This window comes from Strix uralensis, chromosome 11 (assembly GCF_047716275.1).
Source record: "Strix uralensis isolate ZFMK-TIS-50842 chromosome 11, bStrUra1, whole genome shotgun sequence".
NCBI classification, from domain to species: domain Eukaryota; kingdom Metazoa; phylum Chordata; class Aves; order Strigiformes; family Strigidae; genus Strix; species Strix uralensis.
The window spans coordinates 16,923,208-16,941,693 of record NC_133982.1 but is presented as its reverse complement, the minus strand read 5'-3'; the positions used below and the strand labels follow the sequence as shown (position 1 = coordinate 16,941,693).

At 44.8% G+C, this 18,486-nt stretch overlaps 1 protein-coding gene across 13 annotated transcripts in view; it reads left to right on the top strand.

Annotated features, from left to right (window-relative positions):
* Positions 1–18,486, top strand: part of CHD2 (chromodomain helicase DNA binding protein 2) — a 93,036-nt gene that overhangs the window by 52,304 nt on the left and 22,246 nt on the right. For 9 of the 13 annotated variants that reach the window (XM_074880311.1, XM_074880312.1, XM_074880315.1 and 6 more), the window contains 14 exons: positions 1,256–1,342; positions 7,597–7,658; positions 9,031–9,153; positions 9,483–9,632; positions 10,540–10,673; positions 11,319–11,544; positions 12,247–12,347; positions 13,011–13,055; positions 13,213–13,388; positions 14,074–14,198; positions 14,831–15,047; positions 15,672–15,761; positions 16,662–16,852; positions 17,881–18,069. In XM_074880311.1, the coding sequence (XP_074736412.1) occupies positions 1,256–1,342; positions 7,597–7,658; positions 9,031–9,153; positions 9,483–9,632; positions 10,540–10,673; positions 11,319–11,544; positions 12,247–12,347; positions 13,011–13,055; positions 13,213–13,388; positions 14,074–14,198; positions 14,831–15,047; positions 15,672–15,761; positions 16,662–16,852; positions 17,881–18,069 (1,916 nt within the window). Of the gene's footprint in view, positions 1–1,255; positions 1,343–2,383; positions 2,506–7,596; positions 7,659–9,030; positions 9,154–9,482; positions 9,633–10,539; positions 10,674–11,318; positions 11,545–12,246; positions 12,348–13,010; positions 13,056–13,212; positions 13,389–14,073; positions 14,199–14,830; positions 15,048–15,671; positions 15,762–16,661; positions 16,853–17,880; positions 18,070–18,486 lie in introns of those variants that run through there. The other 4 variants (XM_074880318.1, XM_074880322.1, XM_074880319.1 and 1 more) reach the window with 3 other exon arrangements.

Here is an 18,486-nt window from a genome sequence, read left to right as displayed (position 1 = left end):
GGGAGTCGATCCCTCATCCAAAACCTGTGCCATTTAAAAGATGAAAAGACAAGTTCTTCGTACGGTTCGGGGAGTATTTTGAGTTTTTCTTTCACGTGAATTTGCCTCATCTGTACTCGCATGCCCAGCAGATACGCACCTTTGCAATCTGTCTGTTCCAGTGTTATCCCATTACTCCTTTAACAGTAGCAGAAAAATTGCTGGGCTGCAGCCTTGTATTAATCACGCTGTCAGTCCAAGTCGCTGCTGCATCTGGCACTGTATTTTGATTTCCTTTTCCTGCCAGTGGCTTGCAGAGGCATTTGAGGACTCGAGGGAGAGAAAAGCAGAAGGAGTATGAATAGGTTTAGAAAACTGTAAGAGGATAAGGTCTGCTGAGGGAGAGAGCAGCTGTTGGTGTAGAAGTTTGAGAGACATGGTGGTGGTTTGTATCTGCCCTATAAACCTTCTGGTGTCCTGTGTCACCAACACAGTTCTGCATTCATATCCCTCAGGGCATCAGTTCTTGTCTCCCCCTTCTCCTCCTGTCCATCCAGCAAGAACAAATGCATGCTGTTATACACAGTGTATGAAACTATTTAGGGCCTGGTTACAGCAAAGAGAGCACAACCATTCCCAGTAGTCAGCTCTGCACATCCACGTGTCCTGCGCTGCCAAACCACATTCGCATCAGTGCATTCAGGAGAAGAACCAGCAGCACCACTGCCTTGCCTTGCCAAAGGACAGGGTGTCCTGGTCCATTTGCCATCCGGGCTGGGCCACAGAATTCACTTTTGAAGTTGCTGCTGGCGATGTCTCGTCACTGGGCTTGTCTGGCAGCTGGTGGGGTATTCCCTATGGAAAGGAATTTTGGTGGAAGCTGTTAGTGACAGTGAATTGTCTGTTTGAGTTGATCGGTCCATTCATTCCATGTGCGAGGCGTTGCCTCCTTCAGCACCATTGCTCGCAGAGGGCTGGCTGTCTCGATGCTATATCCTTCAGCCTGAATGAGCTGGAGGGTAATTTGTACCCTGGTGGAAAGATGAACCACTGTAAGGATAATGCTGAGATAAAACATGGTGCTTTAGAGTGTTACCAAATACCCCAAAAGAATCATAATCCTTTTCAGCCAGTTTTTTAAAGTGTCCAGCTACTGGTTGCTAATTCCCTAATGGTTTTATGCTGATTTATTTTAAAAACATTCACCATCAAACTTCTAAAATGTCAGAAATAATTGGGGTGAAGCAGGCCTTCTGATGGTCTGTTTATTTTGCAGATGTGGGAAGAATATCCTGATGTTTATGGGGTTAGGAGGTCAAACCGAAGCAGACAAGAGCCATCGCGATTTAATATAAAAGATGAGGTAAGGAAAAAAAAAAGGATGAGGGATTACTGAACATATAAAACCAACCAAACCCAAAGAGCAAAGGCAGGTCTCGTCTGCATTGCCTTGTAAACACAGAGTCCTAGCTTGGTGTGTGTATGTTGGAGCTCACAGTTAAGGTCCCAGTCCTGCAGTTGGATCCTCTTGGCCTGAGACCTCTGGAGTCAGCAGGACCCTGCGTGGGCTGAGATCTGCATGCACTGATCTGATTGCTGGAATGGGGTGTAATGCAAGTCATGCTCTGCTGTAGAAACATCCTGGAGAGAATGAGTCTGTGTAGAAAGAAAAAACCAAAACAAAACACAACACAAATCCAACCAGGAATAAAGGAAACTTCCCAGAAATACCTCATAACAACAAAGCAGTCATTGTTGCCCATCCCGGAATGGATCATGCTGATAAATGGCATTTGTGTGTGTTCAGCTGTATGAACCGTCAACTCTGGTTGAATACTGAGGAGTCTTATTCTTCAGTTGGAGGTGAGGGTGGTCAGAACCTGGCAGACAAACCTTCTAATTGTTCCTTTTTCAGATCATTGGTTTTTTTTCTGACAATTAGCTGCCACCTTCATTTGCATCTAACAGTCTTTCTGCATAGAGCTTTTCATCTGCAGGTCTTCAGGAAGGATGAGTAGCTATAGCACAGAGGAAAGAAAACCAGGGAGAGGCTTAGACCAAAAGTAAAGCTTGGGGCTTAGAGCTAGGTACAGAAACATGCAGTTGGGAATCTGAGGATAAGCAGCCAGATTTTCAGCAGAGTGGGAGCCCAGTGGTGCTCTCTGACAGTCAGGCTGTTTGTGCTTTGCCACTGAAAGGCGCATTTGGATGCTCGAGGGGTCCGAGTCATGCAGCAAACACAGGTCTCTGGCTCCTTACTCTGGTGCGTTATCCTTGAGCCTTGCAGCACCCCCAGTGCCACCACCTGCCCCTCCAGACTCCTGTGCTGGATGTCCCACATAGCGGCAGGTTAGGAAGGGGCTTGGGGCACATCATTGACTTAGCTTTTGTTTTCCTTTTCAAGTTCGGCAAAGCCCAGGCTCGCTGGCCGCCTCTCTGTGCGATGCCCCGGCATGCACTGTGCTGGCGATGTCACACCCACCACTGACCTCCGCTGCAGACCCGAGTGCCCTGTTAGGGGCTCAGGTAAGTCCCATCTTTTTTTGTTTTACAATATTACGTGGTTTTGCAAATGTTGTTTTCTTTTTCAATATCTTTATTTCCTACTACTTAAGGTACGATAAAGTTTTTTAAAAAAAAAAAAAAAAATCCGAGATGTAAAAACTTTGCTATACCACAAAATATTGTAAAAAACAAAAAAAAAGTCCTGCAAATGACCCCACTGCCACCTTTGTGAAATGGAAAGCCAAAATTAACAAAATTGGACCACCCCCTTCACCTCTCTCTCCCCAAATCAACACTGACTGGTCCCTGTAGGGCAACTCCCATCTGCAGCAGAGGCCGGTGGAGGGTGTGACGTGTCAGGAGCACAGTGCTGGGGCCTTGCAAAGAGCAGGAGGAGATGAAAAGTCTTGCTTTTGGAAGATCTAAACGCCAAGAGGGAGGAAATAGCGTAGCTCAAGCCTGCTGGAGCTGTCAGAAACCCAAGGCGCTTGACACCTCTTAAGATTGCTTTTTACCTTCACAGGGTTAAGCCTGTCGCCAGTGACCTGCTCTTGTCGCTTGCTGCTTGGGACTTCCAGCACAGTGTCTAGGAGCTTTTAATTGCCTTCTTCCCTAATGCTTCTCTGCAGTATTAACAAACAGCATCACCCCGGCAGCGTGGCAGGCTCAGAGCGCACAAGAATCAGCCGTCGCTCCTCCCCATGTGCTGCCCCGTGACTCACCCTGGTCGGGGGAGATGGCGTGTAGGTGGAGGTGGTTCAGGTTTTGGGGCACTGTTCAACCACTAGTCTGTCCTCTGAGATCAACAGTTGGGGCAGGGTTATTTCTGTGTTAGAAATTACTGCCTTCTGGGAACTGCCCAGAGGCCACCAGGCACCGAGCTGCAGTCAGAGAGGGTGATAACTTGTGATCAGTACCGAGGTGTGGGCTGACAGATCAGGAAGCGAAAGTGCAGTTTTGCATATGGGTACAGAGATGCGCAGAGCACTAGAGCTGTCTCCAGGAATAAGAGCATGTGTGAGTTTTTTAGTAAAAACAGTACTTGCCCATGCGTTTTCTTTGCAGTTAATAAATCAGCTTCAGGTTTCAGCCAGGGGAAGTGAGACTTGCAGAGCCAGGTGCCTTTCGGAGTGTTCTGGGGTAGTCGAGAAATAAATGTGCCCAAAACAGATGCAGTCTTTTTGCTATAAAAAGAATGATTTGAGATTGGAATTAGTAATAAATGGCATGGTGCATCTTTTCTGTGAGAGGCCACAAGTCATGCACATGAGGTGTTCCCAAAATGCAGCTGGTTTTATTATTGAAAAAAAATCCTGCTCATTTACATTTTAATTAATGCTTTGCCTCATGTCTTTGCTGAAAGTTCAAATGCTACCGGTATTGCTGGGAGAGAGAAGTTCAGCAGACGTAAGAAAACTAACCTGGCGAGCTGAGATTCTAATCCAGCTTTTCTGGAGCACTAGAGCTTGGCCTCTGTTAAACCTGAAATGAGCAAATCCTCACTTTGACTTTAGTCTGAAATATTTATTGCCTCTCTTTAAGCAAGTCTTCATCTCTCCTAGTAGGCAGCATGAGCTGAAGAGGCTCATCTGGACCATGACAGTGGCCTTGAATCTCCATTTGTCCTGCCCTGGGCTAGCGGTGAGGACACTCATGGACAATCTGTAGGACCAGAACTTCAAAGCTGCTGCTGTGTTGCTCTGCTTGGTGCTACGTATGCAGCATCATTATATTTTGTACAGTGTTGCTCCACAGCAAAATACAGCATAATTAATCTAGTAAAAGTGTGCCTACTTTATGTGCTGGGAGAGAGAAAGAATAAATTAGATGGGAGGCGTCAGTGAGGCGTGGAGAGGGAAGGCTGATCCTTTCAGCTGGAGGTGGGGAAAGCAAATTGCAAGAGACCAGTTTCTAGTCCAGTTGGAAGTACTGGCGCAGGAGGAAGTTGGGCATGTTTGTAGCATTTGGTAGGGAAAGGGGGGACTGGGGAAGGCAAGTTCTCGTTCCCTTGGCCACGGCAGCAGCACCCCAGGGGGGTAGTCTAAGCCCAGCAGAGCTTTGCCAGCGCTGGTACTCAGGCTCTGAGAGCGAGTGGTGTGCCCCCGGCATCTCTTCCTGGGCTGACAGAAGCCCTGCTGGGGACTGGAGATGGATTTTGTCAGCTTAGCTTGTGTCATTTGGGGAGGTGACGTTATTAAAATTCAAGTTCCACGCAGTTTCCCAACCAGTCTACTTCCTGATGATGGCAGGTGGCAGGCTGGAGTGCAGACGGGACCTCAGGTGCATGCTCTGGACCTGGCATGCTCCCAGCTCTCTGGTTATCGTCTGCACTTCCTTAACTGAGGAATTTACCACCAGCCAGAGCCTGTGGGTTGATGCTGATAATGAGTGTTACAAGCACAAGCTCTCTTTGTGCTGCAGAGTGCAGGGCAGAGGTGCACATCTCGCCCTTGGGCTGATTTGAGCAAGTCGGCATACGGTTTTGCAGCTGGGTCCTGAAATGTGCATTTAAGTGGAATTAAGAGGTTGCTAAAATGTGCTTATGCTTTTTTTTAAAAATGGTAGAAAGCAGCTTTCAGGCAGAGTCAGGATGCCAGGAGGAGCTGGTGAGAAGGAGACATGGGTCGGTGGTAGGCGAGGGAGTGGGGAGGAGAGGCTGAGTCACGGGTGGCTGCACGTGCGGGGCTGCAGGCACGGTGATTCCCCGCACTCGGACTGGGAGGATGTGGGAGCACAAGGCAGGCAGATGACTCAGGCTGGGGACTGGCTGTGTCAGAGGATACAGAGCTGGGCTTGACGTGCATCCAAAAAAGACAATGGTGTCTTTGAAAAATGTAACTGAAGGCGGCTGAATTGCAGTCACAAGTTAAAGTTTTCAAGGCAGGAAGAGGTGAGGAAAAGACAAATGTCTAAGAGATGAGCATCAGCTTTACAGAGGGAGCGACAGAACAGGGGGAGAATAGAGGCATTAGGAAAACAGACGCTAGAAACTTGGAAAATGGGATTTTGGCAAATAAGTGGGAGTTAGTTTCAAAGAGCCAAAGGTTGTATTTGGTTTTCTCCAAATCTGATCTTTGACACAGAGCAGAAGAAAAATCCACCTCTCTTTACTTGTGGTTTGCCAAAAGACAGCAAAAAGTAAAATGCATTGAGGGACAGCTCTCAGAAAACCTGCCAAAAATTGGAATAGCAAAGCAGCACGCATCAGAAGGCGGATAAGAGATTACAAGAGAGAAAGAAAACTGAGGACTTTAAAACTTCGCTTGTTGAAACTAATCTGTGGAATGCCTGGCTTATGTTGCAAGGGTAGGCAGGGCTTTCCGTGATGTTTGTCAGTTACTTGCTGCCTGGATGCTTGGTAAATGAGACAGGGATTTCATGCAGGGCCATGAAACAGGTGGATGAATGTGTGTTCCTTAGTAAGATACGGTGCAAAAGGTATTACTGTGTCACATGTAAATGTGACAAGCTTTCAATCTAATGTGGCAGCCAGTATTTCAGCATATTTTAATGGAAACACTGATGCAAGGGAGAGGACAATTTCTGTGGTGGAGAGGAAGCTGGACAGTGGAAATAAAGGATACAGAAAGCAAGCAGAGGGATGGGCCAAGGCTCTCCAGAGCCTCGACTTTTTCATGTTGCAGCTCACACCATTTCACAAAATTCTTGTGTGAACAGCTCTCAGTTGTAAGCTTTGCTAGCTGTATCCAGGAGAGTGGTGGGTGGGTGTACCAAGAGATGCGAACTGATGTACCTGTGGTGATGGACAGACATTACCTAGAGCTAGAGCTGAATGCTGGGACAAAAAGCAATATGAAGTGGAAGATTTCCAATAAGCATGTAGAGCAAGGAGTCTTGGAGGCTACTTTCTATCATTTTAATACTCCTTTAGAAACCTCACATTGGTTTCTGCAGTTTTCTCCCTGCTGATTTGTATTTTCTGGGCAAGTATATAAGGTGAAGTCATCTGTTGGTTGAGGGGTGTTGTTTGTGTGGTAATCTGTTTTTATGGTTGATTAGTTTTTACAAAAATGGGGTTGTGTACAACCAGCCTAAAGATATTTTTTTTTTTTTAGCTATCTTGGTCTGTAGGAGTTAATGACGCCCACATTTAAAATAGTACAGCAAGTTAGAATATCTCTAGATATATTTAGCCGTAGAGACTTCACTGGTGGAGACTGGAGGATTAGGAGGAAGGAAAGCAGCAGGACATAGCTCTGACTCAGTCAGATTCTCAGTGAGTCAGGAAAGCAAGGATACTCTTGTGGTGAGAATATTGTCTTTTTATAAGAATTCCCTTCCTTATAGGAAGTTTTTCTAATGAAGGCAGAGATCCCAATGCATTTGTGTGGCTGTGAAAGTTTCTGTAATCCCAAAAACTAAGCCTGAACACCCCAGATACTGCAGGATTCCTGCTGGAATTGCAAGTATGGGCGCTCACAAAAATACATTCAGCCACTGCACTTTCATTTAAAAGTCTTGTAAAAGAGCTGAGCCTTAGCGCTGCGGCAGGCCCTGAAGGTGCTGTCCAGAAAGCACAAAGTCACGCTGCTGCCTGATTCTCCAGCATCAGGCAGGAGTGATGCTCAATGCTCGCCTTGCACTGTAGGCAGAGTAGCAGCAGCTGAGCTGCCTTCTCTCTCTCCCTCTCCGGGGTTTTGCCTCCAGCAATGGGCAGTGCAAGGTTTGGCGGGTTAAATTCACCCCGTGGTTCTGTAATCCACGGGGTATTGCACACACTGCGGGTCTGCCCGGCCGCTGCCACTGCTGAGATGGCATCTGCTGCGTGTGGAAGGGAGATGCTGAGGGGTAGGTGGGTTGCATCCTTCTGCCTCGAGCTCAGGGGCTCCAGGACAGATGTAGCAGAGCTCTCCAGCCTTTCTGCAGAGTTACCTTCTTCACACTGAGAGTCCAGCAAGATTAACCCTGCAGCAGAGGGAACTGGCTGCTCTTGTGCAGCCCCGTCGCACCAAAGCATCCTTCCAGCGCTGCGGTGAAGGAGCAGTCAGGCTGTGTCCGGGCTCAGACCGTGTGCATGCGTTTCAGTTGCGTCCTTGAGGAGACAGTCCAGAGTGAAGCCTACAACCTGATTTTCTTTCTTTTCAATTAAAGGCAAGTAGCGAGTCTGAAAATGAGAGCCCAAAAAGAAGAGGCCAGAAGCAAATGAAAAAAACGTAAGTTTATAGGGAAAGGGTTTTGAATAGTGGTACTTTGTTTTGGTTTATTTTTCGGAATAGTAGTATTGGATTGTTTGATAGGTGTTGTCAACACAGAGAGCTGTTATTTAATTATTTATTATTTCCAATAATAATACTTAGGATGACTGAAATTGAAATACGAATTTGAATCTATGGATGGATGCAGTTTCCCAACTTTTCTTTTGTTTATATTTTCCCACTTTGCCTGTGATGGAATCTGAACAAGTCAGGTTCACTTTTTGTTGTCAGTCTTTCACTTCTCCATCAGGTTACTAATTCTCCTTCAGAGATACTTAAAATAGTTTAATCCATTCTTCTCCCACCTTTTTGATTAGCAGAGAATAAAATGCTAAATTATTACCCTCTTTTATCTTTTGTAACCCTCTGCTAAAACAAAAGAACTCCCATGAAGGATATTTTGGATGTCTGATCACCGTAACTGAGTTCACTTACAGTCATATTTCACTGCCTTTTTCCATCTAATAAGTACTTTTTAGTTTTTCCAAACACTAAACTGAACTGAAGGGAACTGCAAGCTGCCTGCTGGAGAAAACTGAAACACAGCCACATGATCCTGCTCTCTTTCTCCTGTTTCTCTTGTCTTTTAATTTTTCATTTAGTTGTACACATCAGTGCAGGAAGGAACGTAATAAAGCACAGGGAGGACTGTAGTAGTATGGACATCTCCTGGGCAAGGGAAATAATCCCTGTGTACTCCTCATGTCTCCTTGGAGAGGGAAGGGGCTCCTTTGAAGGGCATTTCGGAGCTGCAGTTTTTCTCTGAATTGCCCACAGAGAACATGCTTCCTTCCACTAATGATGCGGTGTGATTTGGCTTCACGCTTGGAAACTTTAATTGCCTGAATTTAGATGTCAGGATCCTTCTTGCTCCATTTTCCAGTCTACAAGGAGATCATGTAACTGTGCATGTTGTGACTTGTACTCCGTAAGTGAAAGCGAGCACTTCTCTTGAGATTTTTCCATCTCGTTTCAGAAATGCAGAAGTAGAAAGAAAAATAATAAATCGAAGCACTTGTCCACCCAGTTGTAAGAAGTACAGCTCTGCCACAAGCACTGTTGTAGTTAGTATGTGTTAAGAGCCACTGTCATGCAACATATACTGCCACTACGTGAACTAAAACCTAGGTGACCGAGTCCTCTTCCTAAAAGCAGAGAATCACACCATAAAATCCCCCATGCATTGCACTGAACAACCTAGAGTGCAATTTTGAACTTTTTCTTGTAATTATGGCCTGCTAGTATTAACCTAGATGGTTTGGATGTTTGCTTAGCCAAGTATTTGTGTTGAAATATGATTGCCCTTCATGACCTACATTTCTGACCATAGAAATAAATGGAAAAGAGAGGTCTCTGGTGAAGAAGAGGATGAAGATGGAGGGGAGCAAGGAACCAGTGGAGAAAGTGAACCTGAACCGAAGAAAGTTAAAGCGAGACGACCTGCCCAAAGGAGGTAAAGAGTGGTTTGTTCACTCTGTCTCTTTTTCTGCATTTGTCTTTTCTGCCTATACTGGGTGGAGTGGTAATTTCTATTTATCACTAAAGAATTTATTCTTCTGCAATATTGCCCTTGTTTACAATCTAGTAAACCTAGGACCTAGTTACTCTCTTGTCTACCCATTTCATGCTTCAGTGAGTGATGCAGTTGTTTCCATGGTAGTTAGAGCAGACTAAATCCCTAGGATGCTAATATTTGAGATTCATGCTTTCTTAAAGACCTACTAAAATGGATGTTTATGTAAAACATGCTGTATTACAGCTTTCTATTAATTCTTATTTTAGAACTGTGGCCAAAACCAGTGTTAAAAAACCTCACAAACCCCAGCGTGGGAAGAAGAGAAAGAAACAGGTCTCATCTGAAGATGACGATGATGACGAAGATGATGAGACCCCCAAGAGACAAACTCGACGAAGAGCAGCCAAAAATGTCAGGTATCAAAAAGTGTGGGGTTGCTTGGTGATGAGAGCTGGCTTGGCTGGGAAAGAGGTGACACCAGAGGGCCCTGACTCCCTGTGTGATTCTGCAGAGACCCTGCTCTGCCCTGCAGATATCTGTTGGCTGAGATGTGGTTCTTCTGACAGATTCATGCTGTGAGCATCTGACTTCTCTCTACCTTGTTTTGCCATCTGTAAAGGAGGGAATATTTACCAATCCCTGTTAGAGAAGTATGAGGACGTTTGCATAATGTTTCTAAAGCACTCTCAGATGAGATTAAGAATTGCAAATAATAGATTAAAATGAGTAAAAGGGAGCAGCTGTGCTAGATTGGACCAGTTGTCTGAGAGTGGCTGATAGACAGTGCCTTGGGACAGAGCATTGAGACATGGTAAGGTAAAGCATAATCTATTCCTCAATGTACCTTCTCACCTTTTGGAAGTCATAATAAGGGGCATGCAAAGAGCCACCATTTTTGGTGATTAAGTGTTCATCAAAGATGAGAAGTGTAGTTCCTAGGGCGGTGTAGGCACCCATGCAGCCTTTCAGTGCTCTGCAGCCTCCATTGTTAAAATAATCTGTCACCAGATAGAGGAGACTTCTTCTGTTGATGGTCTTGCTTCTGCTGCAGGGATTATTCCACCTCCTTATGAAGCATCTGGTGTTGGCCATGGTCAGAAAAACTATATGGACAAGATAGAATATTAGTCTGATAAACTGTAGCTGTCTGATTGTCTTGGGGAACAATACTGAATGGCTAACTTAAGAAATGCACGTGCTGAACGTGCACTGAATCACAGGATAAATGCTGAAGAGGGCTTGCTCCAGTCCATGCCATTCTGTGTGTTTCTGAACTGGGAAGAGTCAAGGGCTTTTTATCAGTTTGGTTTTCATCTTGTTCAGTTACAAAGAAGATGATGATTTTGAGACGGATTCTGATGACCTGATAGAGATGACTGGGGAAGGAGCTGATGAACAACAAGACAACAGTGAAACTATTGAGAAGGTCTTGGACATCAGGCTTGGAAAAAAAGGAGGTGCGCAGTTCTGGAAAAAGCCTTCATTTCTGATGTCAGTCATGTGCATTCCTAGTTTGTCTTGAGCTGGTGCAATGCTTTGCAACTTCAAAGTGGGGCCAAGGGTTGTTTCAGTGCTCTTTACCCTTTCTTCTGTGTCTCTTATTGATGTCTTCTGGCAGCGTTTGCAAAATCTAGTATTGAAAAACCTAAAATGTCAAGTTTATGCGCTTGGCAGCTTTCATTTAGCATGCACACATTTTAAAGACACAGTCGTTCTGCGATTCTTGCTGTTCTTCTCTTTGAAATATAAAAGAGATCTTCCAGTAGAGTCAGTTTTCATAGCTCCATTGACAAAACCATTATGAAGATAAAGCCGATGTTTTGTTCTCATAGCCTTACAAAAGTGGTTTTGTAAAACTGAATGGTTGTGAACATTTTCAAAAGACTTTGAATTATCCTTAAAAGACATTTATGACAGAGAGATTTAAAAAGATTCTGTTGTATGGAAAACTTGTGTGCCTGTCTTATAGGGTTTCAGAATCTGTAGGATATTATTTGTGCTGTGTCAGAAGATGTATTAGAAAAATAACTTTCTGCTCTAATGCAGTTTATGTCCAGTGCTTGGTGACAAAGGTACCAACTGCAGCCTGATTTCTTTTGCAGCCACTGGTGCTTCCACCACAGTGTACGCAACTGAAGCCAATGGCAACCCAAGCGCTGACTTTGATCCTGAAAAGGATGAGGGAGAGGTTCAATACCTGATCAAATGGAAAGGCTGGTCATACATCCATAGCACATGGGAGAGTGAAGAGTCCCTACAGCAGCAGAAAGTGAAGGGCCTGAAAAAGCTAGAAAACTTCAAGAAAAAAGAGGAGGAGATCAAGCAATGGTATGCTTTACTTCAACCAGTGATTTGGCAAATCTTTTTTAGTCAGAGGTTTGCAGACTTATGACTGAAAACACTTGATTTCTTCTTGCAAAGCACGTTTCATCCAAAGCAATTGTTTTTGGTGCACAACACTCACATCTCTCTTTGTCTCCTGATGAACATCCCCCCTTATAGAGATGATGTCCGTGGCCATGGTGTTGAAAGACAGAGGAAGAGGCATGAAATCCACAATATTGCCACTTCCAGGCTTAAGAATTGGGTAGCTGACAACAAATAAATGGTGCACAGATTCACCTGGCCTAGGAGGTGACATGAGGGCTTGCAGCTTTATTAACCCTTGTCTGTATGCAAGTTTTTGCATCAGTTTATGTCTGACCTCCCCAGGAACTATAAGAGAAGCTTCGGTGTGTTTCCAAAGTTGATAAAGCTGGAGTAGAAGCTTCCATCTCTGATTCTGGTTTGGAGACTGATTCTCGCAGCAGAATAAGGTGTCATTTAACAGGGAGGCAATATAAGCATCTATGACATTTGCTTCTCAGTAATAATTTATAATTATAGGAAGCTTTAGGAAAAGTCATATAAGCAGTGGTCTGCTTCAGTGACAGAACCATATAGGAAAGTAGAATTTCTATATGTGGCCTCCATGAGCATTATGACAGAAGCATTATAGTGGTTTTTTGTTTTGGATTTTTTTGCATCTAGGCTGGGCAAGGTATCACCTGAAGATGTAGAATATTTCAACTGCCAACAAGAGCTAGCTTCAGAGCTGAACAAACAGTATCAAATAGTGGAGAGAGTAATTGGTAAGTGAACCCAACACTTTTGTAAAGGGTGAAGACGTGGGAACTTTAATCTCTAGTGACAGCAGAATGAGTGTACGGCTCACTCTTCTCTGTCCTCTAGTGTCTCTGGAGAAAAACACTGGTGTTAAGTGTACTTCAGTGTGTGAAATTCAGGGATTTGACGAGTAGAAATCCAAGTTTACAGATTTGTGTTTATAAGCAATACAAATCAATCATTCTTCTTGCCTGGAGTGTGGGATGATACACTGCTTTCCCAGGGGATGTTGAAGTTGCTGCTGCTGAAGTTCTTTGACTTCAGCCCTTTGCATGCAAGGTGTTTGCATCCAAAGCAGCAGTAGAGGCCTGGCTTTTGTGAGGACCACCTTTAGTGACCTGGTTGAGGATGTGGTTAGGCTGCAAGGCAGCTCAGGGGTTAGATTTTCATGATTACTTACTAAAAATAAAAACAGGACTTACTGAGCACTTCAGTAATATCACAGGCATGTCAGTCGGAGGTGCTGGCATCCAGTTGTTTTGGGAATTGGCTTGGAGAGCTGTTGAACCAGTTTCCATACAATTTCTATAAAAATGCCTGGGATGTGTGGCAGTGACACTGCCTGCCCTGCTCCCTCTGCTGGCTGCCAGCACTCCAAACCCTTCCTTCCCTTCTGTCTCCAAACACAGCTGTGAAGACCAGCAAGTCTGCGACAGGACATTCAGATTTCCCAGGTAAATGAGCGTTTTTTGGTCCCTCTAAACTGTTCCTACTAGCTGAGACCTGTCTTGTGGCTGTATGGGTGGTTCAGACTGCCCTTGTGAACCAGGCTTGTGGTTCAGCCACAGAACCACAGTTGCTGAGGTTTGGGCTTTTTTGCATATTTTGCAGCAAACAGTCGCAAAACATCCTCGAATGACCCCGAATACCTGTGTAAGTGGATGGGGCTGCCCTATGCTGAGTGCAGCTGGGAAGATGAGGCTCTGATAAGCAAGAAATTTCAGCACTGCATTGACAGCTTCAACAATCGTAACAACTCCAAAACGATTCCTACCCGGGACTGCAAGGTTTGCTTGCTTCTCTCCTGTTACTGGGTTTCTCCAGGCTGGGTGGTGACACAAGCAGTGGGAATGTGAAGTTTTGTCAGGATAAATGTCAGAGAACATTTTCCCATCCTCCCACCAGTGTTTGAATGGTGATTTGCTGTTCTTGTACTTTAGGCAGAGATGTGAACCCCTTTTAATTTACTCTGTGCACAGTGAGAGTGTTATGTCCCCCTGGGGAGTGGGAGGCTTAATTAATCCTTGCAAAGTGCTTCCTCCTCACAAGGAGCTGCAGCAGAAATGCAAAGTTTTAATATCAGTTGGATGAAAAAACAGCACACCTGGGAAAAGAGGAAACCTACAAGATGCTGATACAGTGGAGGAGAGAGATGGAAATAGTGGGAGAAAAACCAAAAGAGGACAAAAAGAAAGTGGAGATTGTTCCATCTAGTGTGCATTATGTACAACTTAGTGAACTCTTGAGGGGACATTCAGCCCTGGTCGTCAGAACCAGAGGACAGCAGGCAAAACATAACACTGCGGAGTGGTTGTCTGGAATGCAGACATAAGCACTGGCTAGGAAAATGTGGACAGACTTTAACTGGTGAAGAGATACACAGTCTTTGACAAATTCATAGATTTCATTGCTGAATTTTCAGCCTTATTTTGTCTTTTTCTTCAGTGGACTTAATGGCAAAGTCTTTTTCAGGTATTGAAGCAGAGACCGAGGTTTGTTGCCTTGAAAAAACAGCCTTCTTACATTGGCGGTGAGAATCTGGAGCTGCGAGATTACCAGCTGGAGGGCCTCAACTGGCTTGCTCATTCATGGTGCAAGTACGTGCAGATGCTATCTGACATTCATTTTGTCTCTCCTGATTTCTGTCCCAGTAAGATCTGTCCCTCTTGTTTTCAAGTGAGGTCTTTACCTGGCCTCCATCTGCACCTTGAAGGATTTCGAATGTTATCACACCCAGCTGCATTACAGACACCGCAAGCAAGAATTATCTTAAGCATGAACTTAAGAAACCTTGTGCAAAAACAAAAAGCATTTTCCCTGTCTGGGCCTGTTCACATGCTGGTCTTGGCTGCTGTGTGAGCTTAGTACGTATCAGCCCTAATTTTCCATTGCCTTAACTGAAAAAAAGGTGTCTGGCTCAGTGTGCTTACACACATGTTGACGTCTTTGAGAAATGTCCTTCTGAAATTAGGCCACTGACTCCCCTCTTCCTTTGCCTTTGCCCTTTCTTGCCAGTTCGGAGTGATCATAGTCTCTTCATTTTTGCAACTTACTATGCTACCTACAGTCTGGATGTCCCTGGGATTCGCTTGGAAGTGTTTGGATAAATGTTTTTGCACTGCCCCCTTTCTGTCCCTGTTGTGGATTGCTATTCATGCTGGTGCACAGTAAATGAGTAGTGGCAGAAATGTACTCAGACAGCATTTATGCTTGTTCTCTTCTTTCTCAGGAACAACAGCGTGATCCTGGCTGATGAAATGGGACTGGGCAAGACGATTCAGACAATATCGTTCTTATCATACCTCTTCCATCAGCACCAGCTGTACGGCCCTTTCCTGGTGGTGGTGCCCTTGTCCACTCTGACCTCATGGCAGAGAGAGTTTGAAGTGTGGGCACCTGAAATAAACGTGGTGGTTTACATCGGAGACCTCATGAGCAGAAACATGGTGTGTAATCAGAAAGCAAAGGGTGCGGTGTTGGGTAGAAACGCTGGGTGCAAAGCAGCAGCTTCTCTGTGACATGTGACCCATTCTGCTGGAGAGGCTGACAGGTAGTACTGTCAGTACTGCAGGCAGCTAGAGCTGGTATAGCTGAGCACTTGGGTATAATTCACTGCTGCAGGGACTTTGCTGCCTTATTTCCCCTCTTAGACTGGCTTCTCTCAGAGTCTGGAAACCACTACTGTGCTGGGCTGAAACATGCTGTAGGAGGAGTGTAGCAGTGTAAAAGTGTTTGTCTCCTATGTTCTGAATTACTCAGATGTTGAAGCACACAAATGTTGTGAGTTTAGTGGTGTCAATAGTGAGGTGATGCCTTCACTTGGCAGATAAGGATAGTGTTACAGCAGCAAGTTGTTTGACCTTATTTTGTTACCTGTGCAAGGGCAGTTGAACCATGTGTGCCCTAAAACAAGCTGCTCCTTGGGTACCCTGAGCTCATCAAATGGCTCCTTGAACAGCAGGGTTTTGGATTTGGTTGGAGTCTCTGGCTATAGCTACACTAAAATAATTATTGTTAACTCATTCCTTTTGATAACATTGGTTGAAGTTAACATTTGTCTCCTCTCGCAGATACGTGAATATGAATGGATCCACTCTCAGTCTAAAAGGTTGAAATTCAATGCACTTATCACAACATATGAGATCCTCCTCAAGGATAAGGTAAGGAACGGTCCAAGGATGTTTTTATTTAGACATTCTCTTGCTTGCAAAGGGGGAAGCTGGCCCCCGGCTAGTGGGTTTCACCTCTCTGTGGTGATGGAGAACATATAGCCACTATTTGCTTTTGCTTGCCAGTAATGCAGAGGGAAGGGATACCCATTACAGTGTCTTCACTCTTGTACTGCACAGTTATTCATTTTACTTGTAAGACCCCAGGCAGGACAGTAGCTGGATTTTACCTGGTTTAATTCAGGCTAGTTAAGAGGACAAAACATTACACTGAACTGCTGGCCACAGTGTTAACAATATCTGGATTTGTACACTGATGAGAAATCTATCCACTCAGGAAATGCTCATCAACCCTGTCAGTACATCACTGAGTCCTAGCAGAAAGCAAAAAGCTTAATACTAAAAAAAAAAAAATAAAAATCAAAACTCTCAGGTTACCTTAACTTTATAGGCTTGTTTGTCTGCTCTCCTGCTGCTGCTCCAGTGGAGCCAGTGCTACAGCAGGGCCCCAGAGGCATGGAGAAAGGGAGGAGTAGGGGTCTGGAGGAGGACTGTGCTTTCTGGGTAAAGCAAAGGTGGATTACAATAGGTATAATTGCTGAAAGACTATTCAGATATGGCAGGAGTGCTACACAGCATGGCTAGTTTTCACCTTTCCTTTCCAGGAAGTAAAACTAGTGCGGGCATCTTGGTTTTGTTAACAAGAAACTCTTGTGAACCCCAGTCTTTTGATGGTGGGTCTGGCATCGGGGCTGAGACAGGACATCCTAGAAAGCACACACTGCAGTGCTTTCTGGCCATGGGGAGAGAGGCATGTGCAAGGTGGTGAGGCTTGTCTGACTCAGCACCTCCTTAGGGCCTGTTTTTTTTTTTTTCCTCCTTTTCCTCCAGGCTGTTTTGGGAAGTATTAACTGGGCCTTTCTAGGCGTGGATGAAGCCCATCGGTTGAAAAATGATGACTCTTTGCTGTACAAAACGTTGATTGATTTCAAGTCCAACCACAGGCTCCTGATCACCGGGACCCCACTTCAAAATTCACTCAAAGAGCTCTGGTCCCTGCTGCATTTCATCATGCCAGAGAAGTAAGTCTGATTTAGGTCCGTTAGAAAAATACCTCTGTGTCCATTCTTGTCCATTAAATAGACTCGGGGGAGTGCAGAATGGCAGAAATCCCTGAATTAAACTTGGTGGAGTTAGAGCAATGAAAGGGGAACAAACACTGGTGGGGAAAATCAGAGATGAAATGACTAGCACAAGGAGTATTTCTGGCAGCAAATTGAATGGGGAAACCTAATACATGCCTTTCAAATCTGTCTGCTGTCTTAGAGCCATCTCTAAAAAGCTAAACTTGTTTGAAGAACTCATTTCAACCATTTCTGAGGTTTCCAGTGCCTCGCGGTTCAACCACACTTGCCAACCGTTTTATGGCAGTCTCTGGGAGTATTGCTCAAGGATGGTGCTGTCTAGCTGATTGTTCACGTGTCCGCATTATAACAAATGCTTTGTTTTCTTTAAAACAAAATGGGCTGTGTGCATTGCTAAGGCTAAGAGAAGCATGCTCCAAAAGTCACTAAAATTGTTTGACTTCAAAAAGAGCTGTCCCCCAAATTCTTTTTGTTTGATCACAAGAAGACTGAAGGAAAGGTTTGAGTCTCCCAAGTGGAGGAGAAGAGCAGATCTCCATCTTCCTGTTGGAGGAAGCAGCAATCCTAAAGAGCCTTCAGAGCAGTGTTGAACACAGTGCAGTTGTCAAAGCCCTGCCTAGGGGAGGGCACTGGGGAAAGTTCAGAAACTGCTGCTAGGTAAATGCCAGCAGGAGAGAGCAGAGCAGAATACTGGAAAACTTGGGATTTCGGGTCCTGGGAGTCAGTGTGGTACTCAAAGATAAGATGCTAGGAAGGCACCTAAGCCCAGAGAGCTTCTAGCTTTGCTACCAATCTGTTTAGTTAGCCAGGGCAGAGTGAACCTTTTGTCCTCCACTGTATCTCCATTAAATTGATGATTTGCTGTCTTGTTGTTCAGCAGGAGCATATATGATATCACATCGCACAGTATATATATATAAGATGAGGTATTTTCACCCCTCTCTGCTCCTCATTTCTGTTGCTAGGTTTGAGTTCTGGGAGGATTTTGAAGAGGATCACGGCAAAGGTAGAGAGAATGGCTACCAAAGCCTTCACAAAGTCCTGGAGCCGTTTCTCCTGCGCAGAGTGAAGAAGGATGTGGAGAAGTCTTTGCCAGCCAAAGTGGAGCAGATCCTCCGTGTGGAAATGTCTGCTTTGCAGAAACAGTATTACAAGTGAGTCGTTTATTTCGTTACTGGGAGTGCCAGTAGAAATGGGCACATCTTTCTATGTGCTTTGAGAATGTGTTTCAGAATGTAATGTGACAGCCATCACCTGTAGTACCAGGAGCTTCCCAGTAGGAATCTGAGGTAGGGTAGTTGGTATCTTTCCTTCTAAAAAAGGTTGTAGAGTGATAAAATTCAGCTGGCCAGCTTTGCAGGACAGAGGCTATGTCTTTCCTGGGGAAGTAAGGCTCCCCACAAAATTGTGGTGCTGTTTAATGTTAAACTGTAATAATATGAATAGGAAAGTAAGCTCAGGGTTTCTAGTGAGGAAACAGCAGTATCCTGTAGAAGTGAAGAGAGATGGAGGGAGGGAATTAGACTGGTGTCTGAACAAGATGTCCCTGAAGGTTTTGTTACTCCAAGACT